This window comes from Copadichromis virginalis, linkage group LG15 (assembly GCF_057382275.1).
Source record: "Copadichromis virginalis isolate Kocher_CV1m ecotype Utaka linkage group LG15, C_Virginalis_male_GT1.1, whole genome shotgun sequence".
Taxonomy (NCBI): Eukaryota; Metazoa; Chordata; class Actinopteri; order Cichliformes; family Cichlidae; genus Copadichromis; species Copadichromis virginalis.
This window is the reverse complement of record NC_140632.1, coordinates 40,547,496-40,568,308: the sequence shown is the minus strand read 5'-3', so window position 1 is coordinate 40,568,308 and position 20,813 is coordinate 40,547,496. Positions and strand designations below refer to the sequence as shown.

At 40.7% G+C, this 20,813-nt stretch overlaps 1 protein-coding gene across 1 annotated transcript; it reads left to right on the top strand.

Moving 5' to 3' along the window:
- Positions 1 to 4,848: 4,848 nt before the first annotated feature.
- On the top strand, positions 4,849 to 20,750 carry LOC146693060 (uncharacterized). Its single transcript, XM_085433410.1, has 5 exons — positions 4,849 to 5,461; positions 11,894 to 11,990; positions 17,068 to 17,221; positions 17,313 to 17,458; positions 19,412 to 20,750. Coding segments are annotated over exons 1-5 (726 nt in total). The 5' UTR covers positions 4,849 to 5,134; the 3' UTR covers positions 19,414 to 20,750.
- Positions 20,751 to 20,813: the final 63 nt, after the last annotated feature.

Sequence of the window (20,813 nt, the reverse complement as noted above, 5' to 3'; positions counted from 1 at the left end):
TGATCATGCTTATCTAGACGTGCAAGCTGCCAGTTCCATATGCACTAATGCAGCGGTCTCCAACCTTTTTTGCGCCACGGACCGGTTTATGCCCGACAATATTTTCACAGACCGGTGTCCCAAAGTAGGTATCCCCGACATAATTTGTTTCCCCTGTGCTGGGAGTATGCAGGAAGTACTGATGTTTTCATTTTGTGAAAAAGTGAAAAATTAGTATCGTTACGTTACCATTCAGTTTGAAGGTTACAACAGAAAATTATATATTTATTGCTCACGAGGTATCAGATGGGATTATTTTAATAAACCATTAACATTTTGGCTGATAAATATTTTTATTCTCCTGTAACTTCACTATATAAAGAGCTAAATCCTCCAAAGTTTCAGGAGTAATGCGTGTTTGTGAACAAAAAATCAACAATGTGGGATCCTGTTTGTCCGTGATTTACACAGGGGGAACAAATTGTGGCAGGACCAGCCTGATATTATTTGTATCCCACTATAACTTCGTTGTATAAAGAGCTAACATCTCAAAAATGTCAGGAGCAGTTAGTCATTATGAGAAGTGTTTGTAAACGAAAAATCAACAATGTGGGATACTGTTTGTCCGTGATTTGGACAGTCCAGCGTGTGCTCCCTACGCAGGGGAAACAAATTCTGTCGGGGATACCTAGTTTGGCACAACACCTGTACCGGTCCGAAGCCCGGGGGTTGGGGACCGCTGCACTAATGCACCCCTATACCAACAAAGATACGGGCTGTGGACTGAGTGCTGATAACAAGCCATATGGTCTCTTTCTCTGACCTTTACCTCGATGGATGCAGCATGCATGTTTTACAAACAGAATTACAAATCTCGATTCTTCTGACCATAGAACAGGTTTCTACTTCCCCACATTTTAAACGAGCTTTGGCCCAGAGAGGAAGGACGCATTTCTGGTAACAAATGGCTTCTTCTTTCCATGATAGAACTTTAACCTGCATTTATCGATGGCATGGTGAACTGTGTTCACAAACAATGAAGTGTTCTGGAGCCCATTCAGTCATTTTCACCACAGAATCATGCCTGTTTTTATTGCAGTGCCAGCTGAAGGCCCAGAAACTGAACGAATACACAGATCACTATTGATGGTCACAATTTTTTTAAAATATAATTTTAACAGAATTTTGTTAAATGATCACAGTGTATAAAATAATACCATGAATAATTATTGAACTCTTGTCTGTGTTGGGAGTTTGAAGGTGTAGAGTATGTGATCTTCCAGCAGGTGGTGCTGTAAAATCATCACTGCTTCGGAATCAGTCCGAGGTATGAAATCATGAGATGATGAAGCCTCAAAGGGCACACAGGGACTGGAGACTGTCACAAGCCAAAAACAACTTGTTTCAAATCTGAGCTTGTGCAAGGGGTTGCACAAATCTCTCCTCACAAAGCGACAGTACTTCACTCACTGTCTGACATGCTGGATTCTTATGCGTTCTGTTAAACTGAACCACATTATCTCATTAGTGATGTCTTAGTGTCAGCAGTAACACAACGCTGAACAAAACAATTAGAAACAGAAATGAAAACTTTGGTTGTTTTTGGACAACACAATCAGCTGCAGAGCACAGCACTGCTTTTATTGGTAAGCTGGAATATGAAGCCACTAACACACAGCCAGCAGGAAGTGTGACAACATGACACTGTTTTAGTTTACCTGAGTCACCCACACATTCACACACACATTCATCCAAGCACACGCTCACACTCCTGGTGGATTGGGGGCATTTCAGGGTTCAGCAACATTCAAGGTTGCTTTGGCAGACAGGGAGAGCTCGGGATTGATGAGTAGATTAGCTGTTCTTCCTCTTAAGCCTCTGTTTTTGGTATATCTGCTGCTAACATCAGCACCACTGTTCCTGGTTTGAATTAGCTCACTTTGCTGAGACTGCTTTTGCACTAAACTTTAAACGTGTTCATTTGTGCTGTAAAGTTTTGTATTTTAAAATCAGAGTCAGTGGAGATTGATTCACTTTTGACACCAACACCAAGCGGCCATCAGAGCGACTGTGGATGTGTGGCACTGATCGGCTCATCTCGTTTCCAGGAAAGGGAGGAAAACAACCTGAACCTTATTAGAAACTACATGTTAAAATGCATTTAGATTTCAAAGAAGGTTTTAAAGAAGTTTAAAATTGTAGGTTTGAGTTGATGCGACCATGTCTCTGACCGCCACGTTTCTATCATTGGTTAATACTGCTGCACCATCAATAAATAACAAATACAAGGCACTTGATTCATAAGACAAAATTCACATTTAGATTATCCCAGAGTGACGGAGTACAACACCGTGTATCCAGTACTCTCATCATATGGAACTAGAGGGTTGTATTTTTACTCAGTTGTATATAGTATTTGTATTTGTATTCTATTTTTATCTTATTGTATATTTATTTTATTTTATTCTACTGTATATAGTATTTTATTTTATTCTATTCTGTACAGCTGTGTACTGTATTTATTCTTATTGTATTCTAATTTTTGCCTCATAACTTTTGCACTGTCCACTTCCTGCTGTGACAAAACAAATTTCCCACGTGTGGGACTAATAAAGGTTATCTTATCTTATCTTATCTTATCTTATCTTATCTTATCTTATCTTATCTTAATTTAATTTAAAAAATACAATCATGGACATATTATTTCCGGTCTTGGCTTAGTATTGCCATGCTGTGTGAGAGTGCGGTTAACCCCTGACCTCATCTGAATGCACAGCACTTCCTCTGTTTGGACAGTAGAAAGGAGGGTCAGAGGTCAGCTGGCTGTCTGCCTTCAAGCCAAAAACATCAGATCTGAGAACAGAGGAGTGTTTTCTTTCTCTGTTCTCATGTTTTCTCTGCATTATTGGGTCTTTACCTAACAACACGAAGCCCCTCGAGGAGACCGATGTTGTGATTGGTCCTATATAAATAAAAAGAATTGAATCGGTTCACAAATCTTTATATGGTGGCAAGAAAGTGATGCTGATTAAACATTTCCTGTTGGCTTTTGCTGCAGCTTTTGAAGGTTTGAAGAATTCAGATAGTTTTGTGTTTGCAGGTGGTTCATATTTTAAGGTATACACACCATTTGGCTAAAGTGATAGCTACTCTGTTTCTTAGTTTAAACGGTGATTTTGAAAACCTGCATTCAGGATGGCAAAATGAGAAAAACATACGGTAATTTTAATGAATGATTTATTGCTTTAATCAAGAAAAATAATCAGTTTCAGCTTCTCCAAAGTGAAAGGTTGGTGCTCTCAACTGTTCTGCATCCTTGTATATTTAATATTTTTGGAGCCCTAAATGAACTAAACCTGTGAATGTAAATATCTTTTTCATGGCACTAACATATAATTAACTAGTGTAACTGAATTGTAGCTATCGAAGCATGCAGAGGTCCACAGCATTGTTAAACTTGACTTCCTTTGAGTCTCGATTTCTATAAAAGAAGTTAAAACTGGACTGTAGCTCTGATGTGACTAAATGAGTCGCAGCTCTCGTTTGAAAACTAATTCTAATGGGACAGTCGATTGGTGTGAATTGTAGAGAAACATATTTTATATTTTTCAGTCGGTTTTCTCTTTTTAACTGAAGGATACACAAACACCTGCAGAATAATAACAATGGGATTATTTTTCAGTATGAAAATGTGCATGTTAAACTAAAGCATCCTGTATAATGAATATAATTAAAGGATTGAAACAAACCAACCTGGTTGAAAATGAGCTGAAATTGTACAGCAACCGATTTTGTGTACAGCTGTCGCTCCTCATAGATGCACTCAACCACCCAGCACTATGGCAGCTGTGCTGATGAACAGGCATATTTATCATTGACAATGATGGCAGAAAGCCACTGTTTCCTGCTCACTGTTTTTCTCTGCTATTTATGGACTTGGCCCAGGACACCTTCACTACACTAACTGTTTATCTGTCAGAGCAGTTAGCAAACACAGAACTAAAGGCAGAGGTCAGTGCATTATTGTTTGGACAGGAAAATGAATGTTATTTCCAGTTAGATTTGAAAAAAGAAGCATTTTTATTTAAGCTGTAATGCATTTTGATTCTAAAATCTCTTTAAAGCTCTCCCATCAGCAACAATAGTTTGGTGTTTTCCAGCTGTGAGCAGCTGGTCCATTTACCAGAAGTGAGTGTTGTTTGGTCTTAAGGCTCTTTGCTTTCAGTAAGTCTCCCTGTTTCATCTATTCTGCAGACGCTGCTGAGAAGTATTATCCACTGGCTTCTTTATGAAAACAACTTGCATGTGTTTGGCTCCATCCCTGAAAACTCTGTCCTGACGGGGTGGGGTAGGTGGGTGTTGTTAAAGGAGTGGCTAACCCTAGGTGATTCAGGGACATGGAGCCACAGCTGGACCAGGGTCCCTTAAAGCTCCTGGTAGGAGTTACAGATGTTTAAAAAGATGTTTGGCTAAACCACAGAGACTGTTGCCCCTGAGCCAATCACAGCGAAGGTAGACATGGTGGGCATTGGGGGCTGTGGTCTTGTGAATCAGAGGGTGGGGCTTGTGGGATCTACGTGCCAGCAGCTGGCATGAAAACATGAATGCGGCTGTAAAGTAGGTTTTCTTTCTGATGCTGCGTTTCTTTGTCTTTCTTTTCTCTGTTTCTCTTTTCTGAGTTTCATTTCTCTGCCTGGAGCATATTTGCAGTTTGAGTTCATCCAAGATCATCACTGGCAAGCTGGGAAATAGAAACAGAAAGCTTCAGTGTTCGACACACACCCACACACCCACAGACACCCTCCCTCTCTCTTTACATGTAACTTTCCAACTTAGCTCTGTGTGAGTGTTAAACTCTGCTGGCTTCACTCTGATGTTGTAACTTTCCTGTTGATCGCTGCATGCTCTCTGGGTTTGATAACACCGACACAGAGAAGGAGGGCGAGGTTCAGGGTGGGATGGTTCCTGGGGGTGGAGATGGTGAGGTTTGCCGTCCTCCTGTCATCGTGTGAGGGAGCCCCTCCCTGTGTCCCTGCCCAGCCTGAAGGGAAACTCCAGCTCACTTCAACCTGAGAGACTTACTGAGAGCAGCTGCTCCACCGTTCTCCACCGTTCTTCATCGTTGTCATCATTTTCATAGCCTCCAATCCCCCCGATGGCGGCCGCCTCCAAGTCCTCCCAGATGGTAAAGAGTGTGGTGATTGCCCTGCTGGCGCTCTGGTCCATCATCTCTCTCATCGTGATCGTGGTGTGGGCGACATCTCCCGACATGAAAGGCGCAGCCCAATGCCGCGCCGAGCTGCAGGAGGTCACCGAGAAGATGGAAGGGGCAAAGGTGGTGTATAACAAGAACAAAGAAGCTCTGGAGAGGATGGTGTTGGAGGAAAGGAGGAAGACAGAGCAACAGAGAGCTGAGAACCTGGTGCTCCTGGGCCAACTCAATACCACCAACGTCACACTGGAGGAGTGCCGGCAGGAAAACGTGAGTTCAGTCATTTATTTATCATTTCAGCACCTCCTCTGCTACCCATGGGTGGCATTTATGTCAGACTGATTATGTAGTTTACAATGATGTAGACTTAGTTGAAGAAATAGAAAAGAATAGAATAGAATAACAGAGCACCAGTTGGATCAGTTATCAGAGCCATGCAAAGCTCCCCTCCTGCTGTACCTATCTTTGCATAGTATGGTTGTTTCATTAAAATGGTGAGCCAGCCTTTGCTTCATATTAGAAAATGTTCATATATCGTTGGACCAACGAGTAATTTTCTTTGAGGTTAGTTTGCACGATGGTCGGTTGGCCTTACTACACCCTTAACTCCACAAACCCTTCAGAAGCTTCTTATTGTATCTAAGACATTATAATAATTTTCAGCTGCAACATTGCAGTCATATGCACATGAACAAATTACTAAATATTATCCTGCCATATCATGTGCACGACAATTAAAAAGCTCTACGTCTTTTTTAATAGAAGTATGTTGTGTAGGTTGGCCTGCTGCTACAGTGGTTAGCACTGTTCTCGTACACCAAGAAGGTCCCGTGTTCCTGTGTGGAGGTTCATGCTCTACTCATCTCCGGGTACTCCTGCTTCCTCCCACAGTTTAATGATGATTCCTAATTGAATGTTAGTGGGAATATTTGTCTGAAGGGCATACCTGCCTCTTGCCCTTTGATAGCTGGCATAGCTAGGCTCCACAAAGTAGAAAGGGGGGAAAGGTGGATGTTTGGGTGGCAAATTTCAACTAAATTAAATGACTAATATGCTCCTTTCACTTTTTAGACTTTTAAACCGGTTTAAAAAAAGGCTCTCTTTATCTTTGATACTGCGGGAATAAAAGTCAAAACCTTTTTGATTGGTTCCTTTCATCACAACCACCAATAGAACCTACGGTCATACGGTCGACACTGCAAAGAGCCAAATAGAAATGCATTAGATTCACCTCAGTTTTTTATTCTTGCCAGCTTTAGACTGAAGCTGAAGTTGTGCTTAACTCACAATGAGTCCCAAACATCAGCAGACTTCCCAGCATGCACTGGAAGCTCCCAAGAATGATAGTTTGACTTAAATTACAAACTTAATACTGATACTGAAAATAGCATCTTTTTTTAATCCAGCTTGCAAAATTGAAACCAAAGCTGCCCCACCCACCTCACCAAAACACTAATGGCTTCCATCTGTCCTCAAAAAGAAAAAACGCTGAGACATATCAATAAATGTCATCAGAGAGGGTAGACGGAGACCAGAGTTTGGCATGTTTAGGAGTCAAAATGTGAAATATCCACAGTGACGGTGCAGAGCTGAGTTTGATGCAACAAGGATTTCTCTGAGTGTGAAAATGAGCTCAGATATGAACAGAGTGGGATTCTCTCCTCCTCTTTGCTCAACTCTTTCCACTTTGGGAGACCTGATTTTCCTTCGCGTACAACAACTTTTTTCCTCCCTGCAGGCTTGACTCAGTGTTTATAGGATAAGAGGCATTCAGTTGCTTCCAACATTTCCAACTCTGTATTCTGAGAGTCGCTGGTTGGAAAAAATGAGTGTTTGCCTTCTCTCTCCCTCCTCCTGTGGTTCGTCCTGACTCACTCCCACTCTCCACTCCTTCACTCCTCCCTCCCTGCCTGCTCCTTACTTTTTCCTCAGTCTAACTTCTCCCCTCTTGACTCTGACTTTTCTACTCATCCAGTAAAAATGTTTGGCTTCTGCACACATTTTTGTGCAGGCGTCATTGCTGCTAGCTGTCCACAGCTATTGAGATTATGGAAATGGATGCATGCACAAACACGCAGCATTTTTCTAGAAACATGCTCACCACTGTGATGTGCGCAAATCAGGTCATCGCAAACATAAAAGCAAAATGAAACTCAAGGAAACAGAATCTTATGTTGAAGCTGCTTTTAGGGCTGAGTGCCAATGAGCAAAGATCTCTTAAATATGCATGTTTATGAGAATTATAGCAAGATGATCATCCACACTGACAAAGCAGACATTTTGGAAAGTACCAAAGAAACCAAAGTTTATTTTGTCCTTCCTGTCAGCTTCCTGTGCTCAACTTCAAGCTGGTAGAAGAAATCCTGTCAGATATCCTTCAGCTGCTTTTCAGAGGTTAGCAGTTATTCTCAACTATCTTCATCAACATTTCCCCAGCACTGCAATTAATGCTGTCAAGTCAACCGTGCAGGCTTTTTCTTTTTGCAGGTCTCCTGTGGCATCCCCACACAGACATACAAAGTTTTAGCAAAGTCCACCTAAACAGGGTTACCATTGTGAAGAGTTTCGTTTTACCCCAAAGTACTGGCTAAACCCTCCCAGCAAATGAAAGCAAAAGTAAAAAGTGAGGCACAACAAACAAACAAAATCCTCCTAAGAAGCTTTGAGCCTTGGATGCAAAGTTTTCAAAGGGACCTGACAAAGTTGCACCACCTCTATCCTTCTGATGTAGATTTCACCTGTCTATAAAAAGGAAAGGTTATCTTATATTACTGCAGCTGGTTAATCGGGACATTCAGTGAATATGCAGAGGGCATCTAACAACAACGGGGCCAAAGCTGGAATTCCTCCAGTACACTTACGACCTTTTGGAGGATTTTTAAAGGAGATATCTGAAAGATAATTTTTAACTTTACTAACATGTCCAAGACGTTTGTGCTGAATTCGCAGTAAATGAAATTGTAGTGTTTTTTTATTTATTTGTTTTATATTTTATGTATTTGTTACTTAGGACTGTGTGCATGAAACACCCACACAGTAAATGGATGCGGCTTGCTAACAGAGGCTACTTGGTAGCACTGGCTGATAACGCCATCCGAGTCCTTTCTGGCTCCATAAAGCCTGCAGCACTCATGCTGAAAGTCCAAAACCTGTAACTCCACCGTGCTTGGATTTTTCTTGATTCTGATTAGTTCTTTGGGTGTGACTGTGCAGAGCGACGTGCAGTAAAGTCTGTTACCTTATATGACCATTACTTCTAGCCATCTAATAAGCAATAGTGTTAACTGCACCTGAGTAAGTGAAAATCTAATTAGAAAAACTGGTTAAAAAAAGGCAACAACAATGTAAGAGGTGGGAGTTTCCTAGGATTTGTCTAAAACCTTTTTCCAGGATTAAGAAAGACAAAAACGTCCTCTGTCGAGGGAAAAGCCTGGACGTGTCAGTTAAACTCCACTGCCGTAAACACACGCTCTTCTTTTCTGCATGTAAAGAACAACTGTCGCTCAGTCCTTCCAGTCATGCTCTGAGCTCTCAGATGTGAAACGTTTGGACTACATGTGATATTTGCAGTTGTTACGTGAAATTTTGAGATCTGGGTTTAATTTTAGTTGGTGTGTTTTCATGTTAATCAGCTGAGGCTGTCTGTAATGTTTGTCTTTTGACTTGGGTATTAACTTCCTTTAAGTGATTGTTATTGCACTTTTTTTTTTTTTACTGTAAAAGTTATCAATGAGACCAGCAACATTGGAAGCACCTACCCGTGAACCATTTTTGCACTCCTTGTCTATCAGAAATCAATAATCAGTATGAATGTTAAGACATTGGTAAAGATCAGAAAGCACACAGTTAGCAGAAAGGAGCACTGCTGTGAGGGCAGAAGAACAGCAAACAGAAAGGAATCCAGATCCCTACATCGAGCCTTCAAAAAAGGTTCTACGAAAACAAGAAAAAACCCAAAAACTGATCAAACGGTAAAGTGAACCACTGAAACGCCATCAACCTGAGTCGTGTCTGTGAAGGTTCTCAGTCATCCAGGTCATCGTAGTCAAAGGAGCTTGCAAAGAAAAGCGTCTGGACTTCTTTAAGTTGCTTGAAGACGTTTCACCTTCATCCGAGAAGCTTCTTCAGTTCTAAGGTCAAATGGTGGAGAGTCCCAGATATAAACCTAGTGGGAGTGACCCCCCACAGAGGGACAAAAGGACCCCCTGATGATCCTCTAATCACATGAGCCAAGGTGTGAAACTGGGTGTGGGTCACAATCAGCCAGAGTTTCGGGTGTGTTCATTGTGAAACCTGGCCCCACCTTATCATGCGAATTCCTGAGGTCAGATGGCCCAGGATGTGAGTGGGCGTTAAGGCGTCTGGGAAGGATCTCAAAACTGGATTATAGATGGCAGAGAGTTGGTGTCGTAAGCCCCGCCTCTGTTCAAAGATGGTCGCTCACAGTGGACATAGATGGCTTCTTTCACTCCTCTTTCAAACCATCTGTCCAAAATGTGAACATTGGCATCCTCGAAAGAGTGACCTTTGACCTCTAGATGCAGATGGACTGCTGAGTCTTGTCCTGTGGAGGTGGCTCTTCTGTGTTGTGCCATGCGCTTGTGAAGTGGCTGTTTGGTCTCTCCAATGTAGAGGTCTGGGCATTCCTCGCTGCACTGTACCGCATACACCACATTGTTAAGTTTGTGTCTTGGCGTTTTGTCTTCCCAGATGCCTTAACACCCACTCACATCCTGGGCCATCTGACCTCAGGAAATCACATGATAAGGTGGGGCCAGGTTTCACAATGAGCTCACCCGAAACTCTGGCTGATTGGGACCCACACCCAGTTTCACACCTTGGCTCAGGCGATTAGAGGATCATCAGGGGTCCTTTTGTCCCTCTGTGGGGGGTCACTCCCACTAGGTTTATATCTGGGACTCTCTCACGTTTGAGAACTAACATGAAAGTTCTCACTTTACATACTGAGGAGTCATTGTGATAACAATAGGGGGATTTTGGAAACCTGTCCTTATGCTCCAGTATTGATAAGAGATTGACGTAATAAAGATCTCTGCCTCTGCACAGCATCAGTGTCATTATCAGTGAAGTCTGAGTGGACAGATTATGTTATATTGTATCATTAAAAGGCCTCTCAGGATGGAGAGATTTGTTTGGACTGGTCCTTTACATCTAATAATAACTGTTGCCTGTGATGAAAGGAATTCTTCTAAAAGCCAGCGCTGCCCTGCTTTCAGTCACCAGCTTAGCTCTGAGAACACAAAGTTTGGTCCAAGTTGATGTCGTACCAAAAATGATATGAAACACTGAGTTGTTGCCACATAGAAGCTCTGTTCATTACAGAAAACAAAAAAGTCCTAGCTATATATTATTTATGTGAAGTCAAAATATCTAGATTTGTTTTACTGAAAAAAAGTTCATAATTAAATTCATGTTTCTACTGCTGACTTAAGCTTTGCCAAATTTTCTCAATTGCTCAAAATGTTCATGTTGCATGCTCCCAAAGAGCAAAGAGGAATCCTGCCATCACACAGCAGGAAGAAGGCAACAGAAAACCTTCAGTCGGAGAGTCTGAGTCATGATGTGTGCCAAACCCAACAGTCACTGAGATGGCATGAAGACCCAGCACACATTTTAGCAGCTGATTTACAGGTTTAACTAATCATATATATAAAAACAATAAAATTGTTGGAAAGAATCAACTTCATGAAAAACGTTGTTTACAAACAAATAAATCTTTTGTTAAACTTGAAAATCTTTACTGCATGTACAGAGATTCAAACTGCAACGTGACTCTTGGTGAGGCAGCAGTTCTAGTTGTTACACATAAAGAACCTGTCAACTTGTCATGCTGGTTGTGAACATTTGAGTTCTACTGAAAGACTAGTGACTAGTTAGTAGAGGTAGTCCCGGTTCATCTACTTGTCAGTTTCTTGGTTCATTGCTTCCTTTGATCCAAAACACCTGTGAGGTTTGTTTACGCCCACATACTTGCCTCCTAAGAGGAGGAAGCACCTTGTGACAAAGTGGATGAGCAGTTGGAACACGCTCCTCACACCTAATCAATGCCCCACATCTTTAAAGCTTCTTGAAAATAAACGAGTGAAATCTTTCTCTCACAATACTCAGAAAGTCAACAATGTCTCAGACAGGAACTTTTTTAAACTCACTAAATCTAAATATGAATCCTATTGTATGACTAGAAATGAATTCTTACCACCAATAAACTGTTTGTGGTAAATTTACACAAAACATGGACATAACCCTGGTGATGCCACCCAGTGGTTAGTGAAGCTGCATGTTTTTGTCCACACCATCGTAGCCTCAGGGTGATGTGTACTCGGGCCATTAGGTGAGCAGTGGCATCGTTTTCCTACAGATTTTGATCAGAATTTTGCTGTAAGTTTTAAATTATTACAATATATATAAAATATGTGGTTGATAATGATGGAGGCATAAGAAAAAAAGGGCGTAGTCTTAAACTAACCACTGACCCTCTTGCTACAAGTTGCTGATAGTTGACAGAACCACGGTCAGAAATCTTGCTGTTAAAATCAAGGGATTTGTGATATAAAATGAAATATTATTGATAGGAAAAGCTAAACATTACACAAACGCAATGCACAGAACTGTTAACTCACAGTAACACCAAGGTTTCTTTTTCTTCTTCTCCCTTTGGGGTGTGTTTAATTCATTCTACAGGTCCTCCTGAACAGGAACATGACCATCATGCAGGAGGACATTGAGGAACTGCGACAGAAAGAAGCGAACCTCACTGTTCAGCTCGGCCTGCTGAGAGGTAGGAAAAACTCCATCACTGCCATGAAAGGAGACTTTTCCCCGGCCCTATTCTTAGCCATATTTTCCTCCACTGTTGCCATGAGGACAGAGTGTAAATAAATACACGATTGGTCGGTCAAAAAACAAAAAGAAGTGGAGGGCTGGTATTACCAGCAACAGCCCAAGTTGTAGGTGTTGTTGTCTCAACACCTAAAGCACCCATTACTCTGTCTGGATGTCGTTGTCAGTGTTGTGGTCATTTCTGTACGTTGTCGCAGTAGATTTGCCTCATCAGTAGAATTTATTCCTTTTTTTTATGTTTACTTTATCAGGAATTCTGAGATAAAAACCTGGCCAAGGTAGCAACTTTACACACAACACTGGTGCATTGTTCCTTTGTTGCCGGTGTAATTACTTTCAGAACAAACAGCGGGACCCGTCAGGTCTGAGGAATGTGGGTTTCCCTGTATTGAAGGATCACAACGCTATGCCAACAGCTCGCAGGGCAGAAGTGACTTCACAGAGCAGCTCAACATGTCACAAACTCCAACACCTGCATTTTAATTTAACTCTTACATATCTTCATGTTTCCTCTAATGATCAGGTCCAAAACCTGGTGCAACAGTTGTCTTTGATTCTTTGTGCTGTTTGCAGCAACACAAACTACAAAATTCTGTGTGAATCCAAGTGCTGGAGATATTTCAGTACCAGCAGGGTTGATGGTTGAACTGCATCAGCATTGTGTGGTGCTTCTAAAATTAATTAGATCATTTTTTGTTGTTTTGTTTTTCTTTCCAAAGCCAGGCAATGTCTCGCTGTAAAACAGCTGCACAGCTGTTCTTCATATCCTTTGTTATTCTTTTAAAGCTGATGAAACAGTTATGTAAAAAAAAACCTTCGACTGAGCTGTTACAACAGGAAGCTCTGCATGGTTTTGAGTTTAGGAACCATTTATGTTTCACTTCCTCTTTTGTGCACATTCTCTCAGGGAGGCAAGTGGTTCACTTTGTGGTGTTTTTGGTGTATAAACTACCAGTCAAAGGTTCAGACACGCCTCCTCATTTAATGGTTTTTCTTTATTTATACTACTTCCTACATTGTAGATACATACTGAAGAAATCAAATATTTGAAGCCAGATATATAGAATTATGTAGCAAAGAAAAGACTGATAAGATATTGATATGTTTTATATTTTATATTCCTTAAAGTAGCCGCCTTCTCTCAGTGAGCTTCATGATGTAGTCACCTGAAATGGTTTCTACTTCACAGCCGTGTCTTGTCAGGGTTCATTTGTAGAATTTCTTTGCCTTGAGTGGGACCATCAGTTGTGTTATGCAGGTTGGTGCACAGCTGACAACCCTATTTAACAATTGTTATAATTCATATTATGGCAAGAACCAATCTGCTAAGTAGAGAGAAACAACAGTTCATCATTACTTTAAGAACTCAACGTCGGTCGGTCCGGAAAATTCACGAAATTTCAAATGTGTCCCCAAGTGCAGCCACCAGAACCATCAAGCGCTACAACAAAACATGATCACACGAGGACCGCCCCAGGAAAGGAAGCCCAAGAGTCACCTCTGCTGCTGAGGATAAATTCACCAGCCTCAGAAATCGCAAGTTAGCAGCAGCTCAGATTAGAGCCCAGATAAATGTCACAGAGCGTTTCAGTAGCTGACACATCTTTACATCAACTATTCAGAGGAGACTGTGAATCAGGCGTTTGTGGTCAAATAGCTGCTGATAAACCAAGACTAAGGAAAAGCTACAAGCAGAAGAGATTTGTTTGGGCCAAGAAACACAACGAGTGGACATTAGACCAGAGGAAATCTGAGCTTTGGTCTGATGAGTCCACATTTGAGATCTTTGGTTCCACCTGCGGTGTCTTTGTGCGATGCAGAAAAGGTGAATGGATGATCTCTACATGCATAGTTCCCACTGTGAAACATGGAGGAGGAGGTTTGATGGTGTGGGGGGGCTTTGCAGGTGGCACACTGAACCAGCATGGCTAACACAGCATCCTGTAGCAACATGCCATCCCATCCAGTTTCCGTTTAATTAGTCCATCATTAATATTACAACAGGACAATGACCCCAAACACACCTCCAGGCTGTGTAAGAGCTAACTGACCAAGAAGTGATGGTCTGCCTTCCACAGTCACCCGACCTTAACCCAATCAAGATGGTTTCGGATGAGGTGGACCACAAAGTGAAGGCTAAAGGGCCGACAAGCGCTCCGCCTCTCTGGGAACTCCTTCAAGACTGTTGGAAACCATTTCAGGTGACGACCTCATGAAGCTCATTGAGAGAATGCCAAGAGAGTGCAAGGCAGTAATCAAAGCTAAGGACGGAAAGTTTTGAGTTATTTCACACTTTTTTTACTACATAATTCCATGTGTTCATTTTGATGCCTTCAGTGAGAATCTACAATGTAAATAGTCATGAAAATAAAGCAAAACCATGAAATTGGAAGGTGTGTCCAAGGTTTTGTCTGGTAGTATATATGTGACGTAGGATTTCTTTAAGCAGGTGTAAAGTCTATATATTGTCATTTTGAGAGTTGCACTCATGGAGATCTGTTTGTTTTTGAGGCAGTTGGGCTTTCTGAGCGTCTTGGAGATGATGTCTGGATTCTCTGTAATGTTAATGTTTAGTGTAAAAATGTCCCGGACACCAAATATGCAGAAAAGAATCACTATCGACTAAGGTTTTGGGTTGGTCATTAAGTTTAGTCATTAACACTTTCACAGCAGCTTAATTCAAACCACCTATTACTGACTAATCAGTTAAGTATGGGGTCATCTAAGATGTTCTAACCCTGGATAATGAAAACATGCATTTTTTAAAATTCTGATCCAAAATATTACCTGTGCCCAGTGTTTATTTTAACCTATTGATTTAGCCCTGGAGGGCCTACTTCTGGTAGCTAAAGATGCTAAAACCATAGCGTAGTCAGAGGGATGACAGCAGCATTTTTTCTTTGTCAAACCAGTTTGAACTAGTAAACGGCAACAAATAAGATAACCATCTCAAAAGATAATCTGCTTTAGTCTTGTTTGTCTCGTTTCATCGTAAACTGAAAATGAAACTAAAAAAGTGTTTGAGGTTCAGAGGCACCACTTTGTGGTGACACATAGATGTCTTCTCTCCTGCTGGTCAACTCAGCACTCACATTCTTAACTTTTGTTCAATGAGATCAGTTCTTAAAGCTGTTCATACTATGAGTTTTGAACCAAAGCAGCAGGACTTGGTTTAAGTAGTTCCTTTTTAAAAAGAGCTCATTAAAAAACAGATGTCAAACTAAAACTTCATTAAAGGACTCTTTGTATTGTTTAAGTGATTTTTTTTAATACTGTACCATAAAACACTAATCTTTATCATACGAAGGAAAGCAATTTTCTTGACTAGGAATCTCAAAAAATAACAGGGCAAGAACAGCGGCCTGATGGGAAGTGGAGACATACATTAATGGAGGTGACTTCCTGCAGCAAGCGGTTGAAGGGAAACAATAAATTCCTGTACGGAGGAGATATGAAAGGAGCATTGTGTTAGAAGGGAGAGGGTTGCTCTGATAAACATCAGTCACTATTTAATATGAACAAATCAGTGTGGAAGAAATCAGTCACAAAACATCGGACTAGGAAAAAACATGTAGCCAGGGCGTGTTTTCGTTTAAAATGTGTGCTTTTGATCCCTGGAATTTTTCTGTTTGCACCAAACGCTGTATGTATGTATTAAACAGACTAATAAAACCCCACTAATTGTTTTTCACCAAAACCAAAGTGCAGATGTCTTGGACAGTTATTCAGCGAGCCATGCTATTTATCACATAACTGCATTTGAGTCATACTGAATAAAAAAAATTAAGTTACGCTTAAAATTTAAGAATGCTCATTGACTTACAAGTTTCCAGTCTCAGGCCATTAGGAAGCGGTTTCACAATCAGACCCGTGCCTTCTTGTCACTTCTGGTTTTTGAAACCAAGATGTCAATGGGAAAAAACCTAATCTCAGAATCAGACTCAACGAAACCAATGGATGATGTTAGGTAGCTACTTTCATCTTTTACACCATCTATGCACCAATGACTGTAGAAAACTTTTATACAGTCATTGCTATGAACCTACAGCTACAGCCCCCTATGTCTCTAGCTACCTGTCAGTCAAATAAGCCAAATGCCTAATAATGCAAACTTTATTTAAACTGGTAAGTTACTTAAAAGTTCACATACTTTACAGCTGTTATGAAGGATGGGATTTGCTACAAAGTCAAAATTGTTGTTTACCAGGTTTGGGCTGCAGTTTTTTAGGCTTCTGATTTAGGTTCATTTTCCAGCTTTAGATGTTGCTGCTTTTTTTAAACATACTGAAATAATTTTGCTGTTTCGCAGAAGACTTTAGGAGCCTGGTTTTTGGAAGTGGAGGAATGTTGGAAAGAATTAAGTATGAAAGGAAATAAATGAATGTGTGTTGGAAACAAGTGAAATGATGACACAACTCTAGAAAAAAAATCCGGTTGTAGGATTGATGATGATGATCTCACTGAGCCTGAGTAACATTCTGCAAATAACGAAGTCAAAGTCCAGACAAGACGAGTGCTGGCAGCACAGCACAGGTCATTCCTCACATAGCTCCCACTGGAGGCTCTCTGATACCACTCCATGTTTCCTTATAAGCTAATGCAGGCGCAGACCTGAGACAAACCCTCAAAGCGTGTCCGGACTGAGGAGTTCCCAAGAAAACAAATGTAGGATTGGTTAGTTACTGTTGCTGGGTTGGAAAACTGTCTACAGGTCCAGAAAACTAAGCAGAACGTAGACTTGGAGTTTTATTTCTACTTCACAGATCTACATTTTTTTTAAAGCACCTGTTTCCAACCGCAGTCCTCTCAAGATCCTTTATGTTGTGAGACAATATAATAAGATAACCTCAGCTATCAGCCAATCCCATGTAAGGAAGCACTTGGCGACAGTGGGGAGGGAGAATCCCCTTTTAACAGAATCTGGAAGTATCCTGTATGTGTGCTGTTTGTGTGGTTCATCTGTTTTTGCATGGTTCCTTGCATTCACTGGAGCTTTCCCTGTTTTCTGTTCTCAGATCAAATTGACACCCTTGAGCAGAACCTGACCCAGGCCGTTCATAAGACCGAGGCTGCAGAGAGTCTGCAGAAGGCTGCTGAGAGCAACATGATGGCAGCTCAGGCTCAGACCAAAGGCTGTGAGTCCAGCAAGCAGGCTGTGCAGAAGCAGCTGTGAGTCCACACTGTGAGCTAAACTGATCATTGGGGGATTCTCCTGAATGAGGCGGTAGTTCTGACTCTGTCTCTGCTTTTGTGTTAACAGTCAGAAGTGTACAGCGACCAAATCTGAAGCTCCTCAGCTGACACAGCCACGGGCCCCCACCTCTGCCCCTAGTTCCACTGCTCCTCTGTTTGCTGGTATTCCTGCACTGATGCTGCTTGTCTGCAGTGCTCTGCATCTGATAACCTGTGAGTAGCAACAATGCTTACACATCTGTCTCACTGCAATGTTAATCCCTTACGCATGATGCCAAATCTGATCCTAAACAACCTGCTGCACCCAAACGTGTTCTGCACAGGGTGTAGCAGGGAGTCATCCTGGTTTTATCTTTGCTAAATTATTTAAAGTTGAGTTTAAGTAGATTTGCTTATTTCACTTAAGAGTTTATTGTTAAAAACATTTTTCATTTTACTTTAGTTTTATTTATTGTGTGTGTGTGTGTGTGTGTGTGTGTGTGTGTGTGTGTGTGTGTGTGTGTTAGTTTTTATGTCTTTAGTATTTACCAGCTGGCATCCTGCAACAAACACAGATTGAAACTCTTTTGCTTAAAAATGTAACAACATGGAAATGAATGATCTATTGTCACTTGCAAAAAACGTTCAACAGAAAAAACTCATTAATGGTGTAAAATAAATGATTAAACATGTCATTATAATATGCAACAACATAAAATGATGACAAAAGTCTGCATGAATCTGCAGTTACTAAAATACCATAGTTCATCACACAGGTTAAGTTCTCATTAAGAAAGACACACACTCACAAAATAAATAGTTCTCCATCTGCTGGCTGGAGTTGCTCACTGCAACGAAGAGGCTGCAGAAAAGCCGTAGAAAAGAGCATCCTTAAATTATAAGTCCTTTAAATGTTGGGGTGGAGCTAGACACTTCAGTTAAATTCAGTTTTATATATAAATCGTGCCAAATCACAACAGTTGCCTCAAGGAGCTTTACTCTGTAAGGTAAAGATCCTACATAAATACAGAAAAAACAGAGAACAAACGGCCCCTATGAGCAGGAACTAGGCGACAGTGGGAAAGAAAAACTTCCTTTAAACAGGAAGAAAGCTCCGGCAGAGCCAGGCTAGGGGACAGGCAGCCATCTGCCACCACCACAACGTGAGATTTCATAGATTTTCATTGTTTTACACATTTCTGTTGTCCTAAATCAAATTCCATTTGCTAAGTTTCAAGCAAATGGAATTTAATCTGGCAAACTTAGTTATTCTGAGAGAAAAACAGTTTTTAGGTTTGAATATATGTGGAACTTTTTTCATGTATTTTTTCTGTATTGTTTTTTAATGTGAAGAAAAAGTAAATTCAGTGGAACGCAGAGCTCTGGTATTTGCTTTGTAAAGTAGACTCAAATGTCTTTATTATTATTATGACCAAGTTTCTTTTGCATCTTTTGTTAAAGGAAGTAAGCTCTTAATCTGCATGTGACATATATCTATGTCACTGTTTTAGTTAAATTTCTTCAGTTTTTTTTTATCCATTTGGGAGATTTTAACAGCCTCAACAACTACTGATCAGTGGCCATGAGTACCATTCATAGAGAGTTGGTGAATGGCTACAATCAAACCATTGTAAGATGGCGAAAGATGTATCTTTGGTCTGTAGATGTTGATCAGTGGTCATGAGAATCTGAATGATCATAAACTGACCTCCCAGCCCATTGTTCCTTCAGAGGGCTGGTTTCAGTCATTATGCAGACGTACTGTTTATAAGATTGAAACCTGCAGTCAGCTGAGACTGAAGACGTCACCTGGATCAGCGACGAAACGTTTCTCCCACTGAAAACGTCCAGATAACAAAATCAACTTTTGGGACTGACTTACCTGGATGGTTGAGCATGCATCAAGACACACAGGAGATGTTCATTATTTATTTACTGTATTATGCAGAGTGAATAGACACCCACTTTATTGGTGGTAAGGTGACAAAGGGTTTAACACTGCCACCTCTACAGCAAAGAGGTCCTGGGTTCAACTCCCATCGTCCAGCTAGTTTCTTGTGTGTGGAGTCTGCATGTTCTCCCCAGTGTGGGTTCTGTCTGGGTTCCAGCTCCCTCCCACATTCAAACACATGCATTTTAGGTTAATTAATGATAACCATCACTTAACTTGTTTTTTCTGCTTTGTAGGAGTTGAACATGGAAAACGGTCGTACTAACAGCGAGCACTGCTGTCCAGCAGGAGGAGCGGAGCCTGGACTAACATACCGACTGCTGTACAAACGTTTTGCGTAACAAACGAACTGGTTACCGTGGGGATGCATCACGCTGAATGGACACAAACCTTGCTTTTTGTTTTTTACCCCACAGCTGAGACGTTTACTGCCCACTGGACGCTGTTGACTGTCTTTTTTACTGTTACATATGACCATTTGTAGAACAACCATTTCCATTAAATGAAATCAGATAAAGGTCAGATTTTTACTGCTAGCTGCGATCAGGTTCAAGTGTGTGAACGATGTTTTGCTTTTTGCATGCCTTTTTGTGCGCTTGAAGCTTCACTCATCCAAAAGACTTTTACAGGCTTTTCATGACTTTCATTAGATGCTTTTGTTTTAGGCAGAGGGGGTGGGGGTCAATGTTCCATTTAAATAAACCTGAGGATTGTTTTAGGTTAACACCATATTTTTTTTCTCAGTTTTGGATTAAAGTAGCTTTTTTTGTACATTTCAAGCTTTGCGCTTTCATTGGGAAATTTTGACGACTGAAATAACCTGAATGTTACTTCGTCCAAATCTGAGGATCTATTTTAGTGTTTTAATATTGCAGCTGTTGGTTTTGCAGGATATCCTCAAATGTTACTGTTGAAATGGAGGTTGAACATCTGAAATGTTTGTTGCAGTAAAGGTTGAGGCACTTGGAGTAATGTAAGTGTTCTGGAAATATTGCTGGTTTTAATTTCACTCAAGTACTTGTAAGGTAAACATGACAACATGTTCAGTGTGCAACTTTTTTCAGGTATTAAATGTTCTATTTGGTCACAACAAATTTTTTGTCGCCAGAAAATTTAATGTAATTTGCAATTTTCAACTTAATGCAAAAACTGGACCCTGTCTGATTATCTGGTTTTTGTACATACTTCAAACAAGTACAGACAGAAATTTGATTATCACAGATGTTACTTTGTTTTTAATGCTTTTCACACCGGCAGCTACAGTGCTGACGTCAGCTTCATTAAACATCAAACACCACACACTCTGGCTGTTACCAAGTGATCTTAAAATCTTTTAAAGTTGACTTATTCTGCTTTTGGTCATTTTTTTCACATGTACTGTTTCAGTGATTGAAACTTTTTAATATGAGTATCCAAGTCAGTGTTTGCATGTATGCAAAAGGTAGAGGTCAGACTATGTGCAAATAATCCCTGTAAGGCAAAAGTACAAACTTAAGACTGTCCCCGATATCATTCCATCTGTTGTTCATTAAAATAACCCAGAAACTGATAAATAAAGATAACTTTGAACTGTGATGTGTAATCATGATTATAAATACAGTAGTATCTGTGCAAATTGAGTGAATAAGTTCATGTTAG

Coding starts and splice junctions, on each gene's coding strand:
- LOC146693060 (XM_085433410.1), top strand. CDS start 5,135: ATGGCGGCCGCCTCCAAGTCCTCCCAGATGGTAAAGAGTGTGGTGATT. Junction 5,462..11,893: donor AGGAGTGCCGGCAGGAAAAC/GTGAGTTCAGTC, acceptor TTCATTCTACAG/GTCCTCCTGAACAGGAACAT. Junction 17,222..17,312: donor CAGGCTGTGCAGAAGCAGCT/GTGAGTCCACAC, acceptor TTGTGTTAACAG/TCAGAAGTGTACAGCGACCA.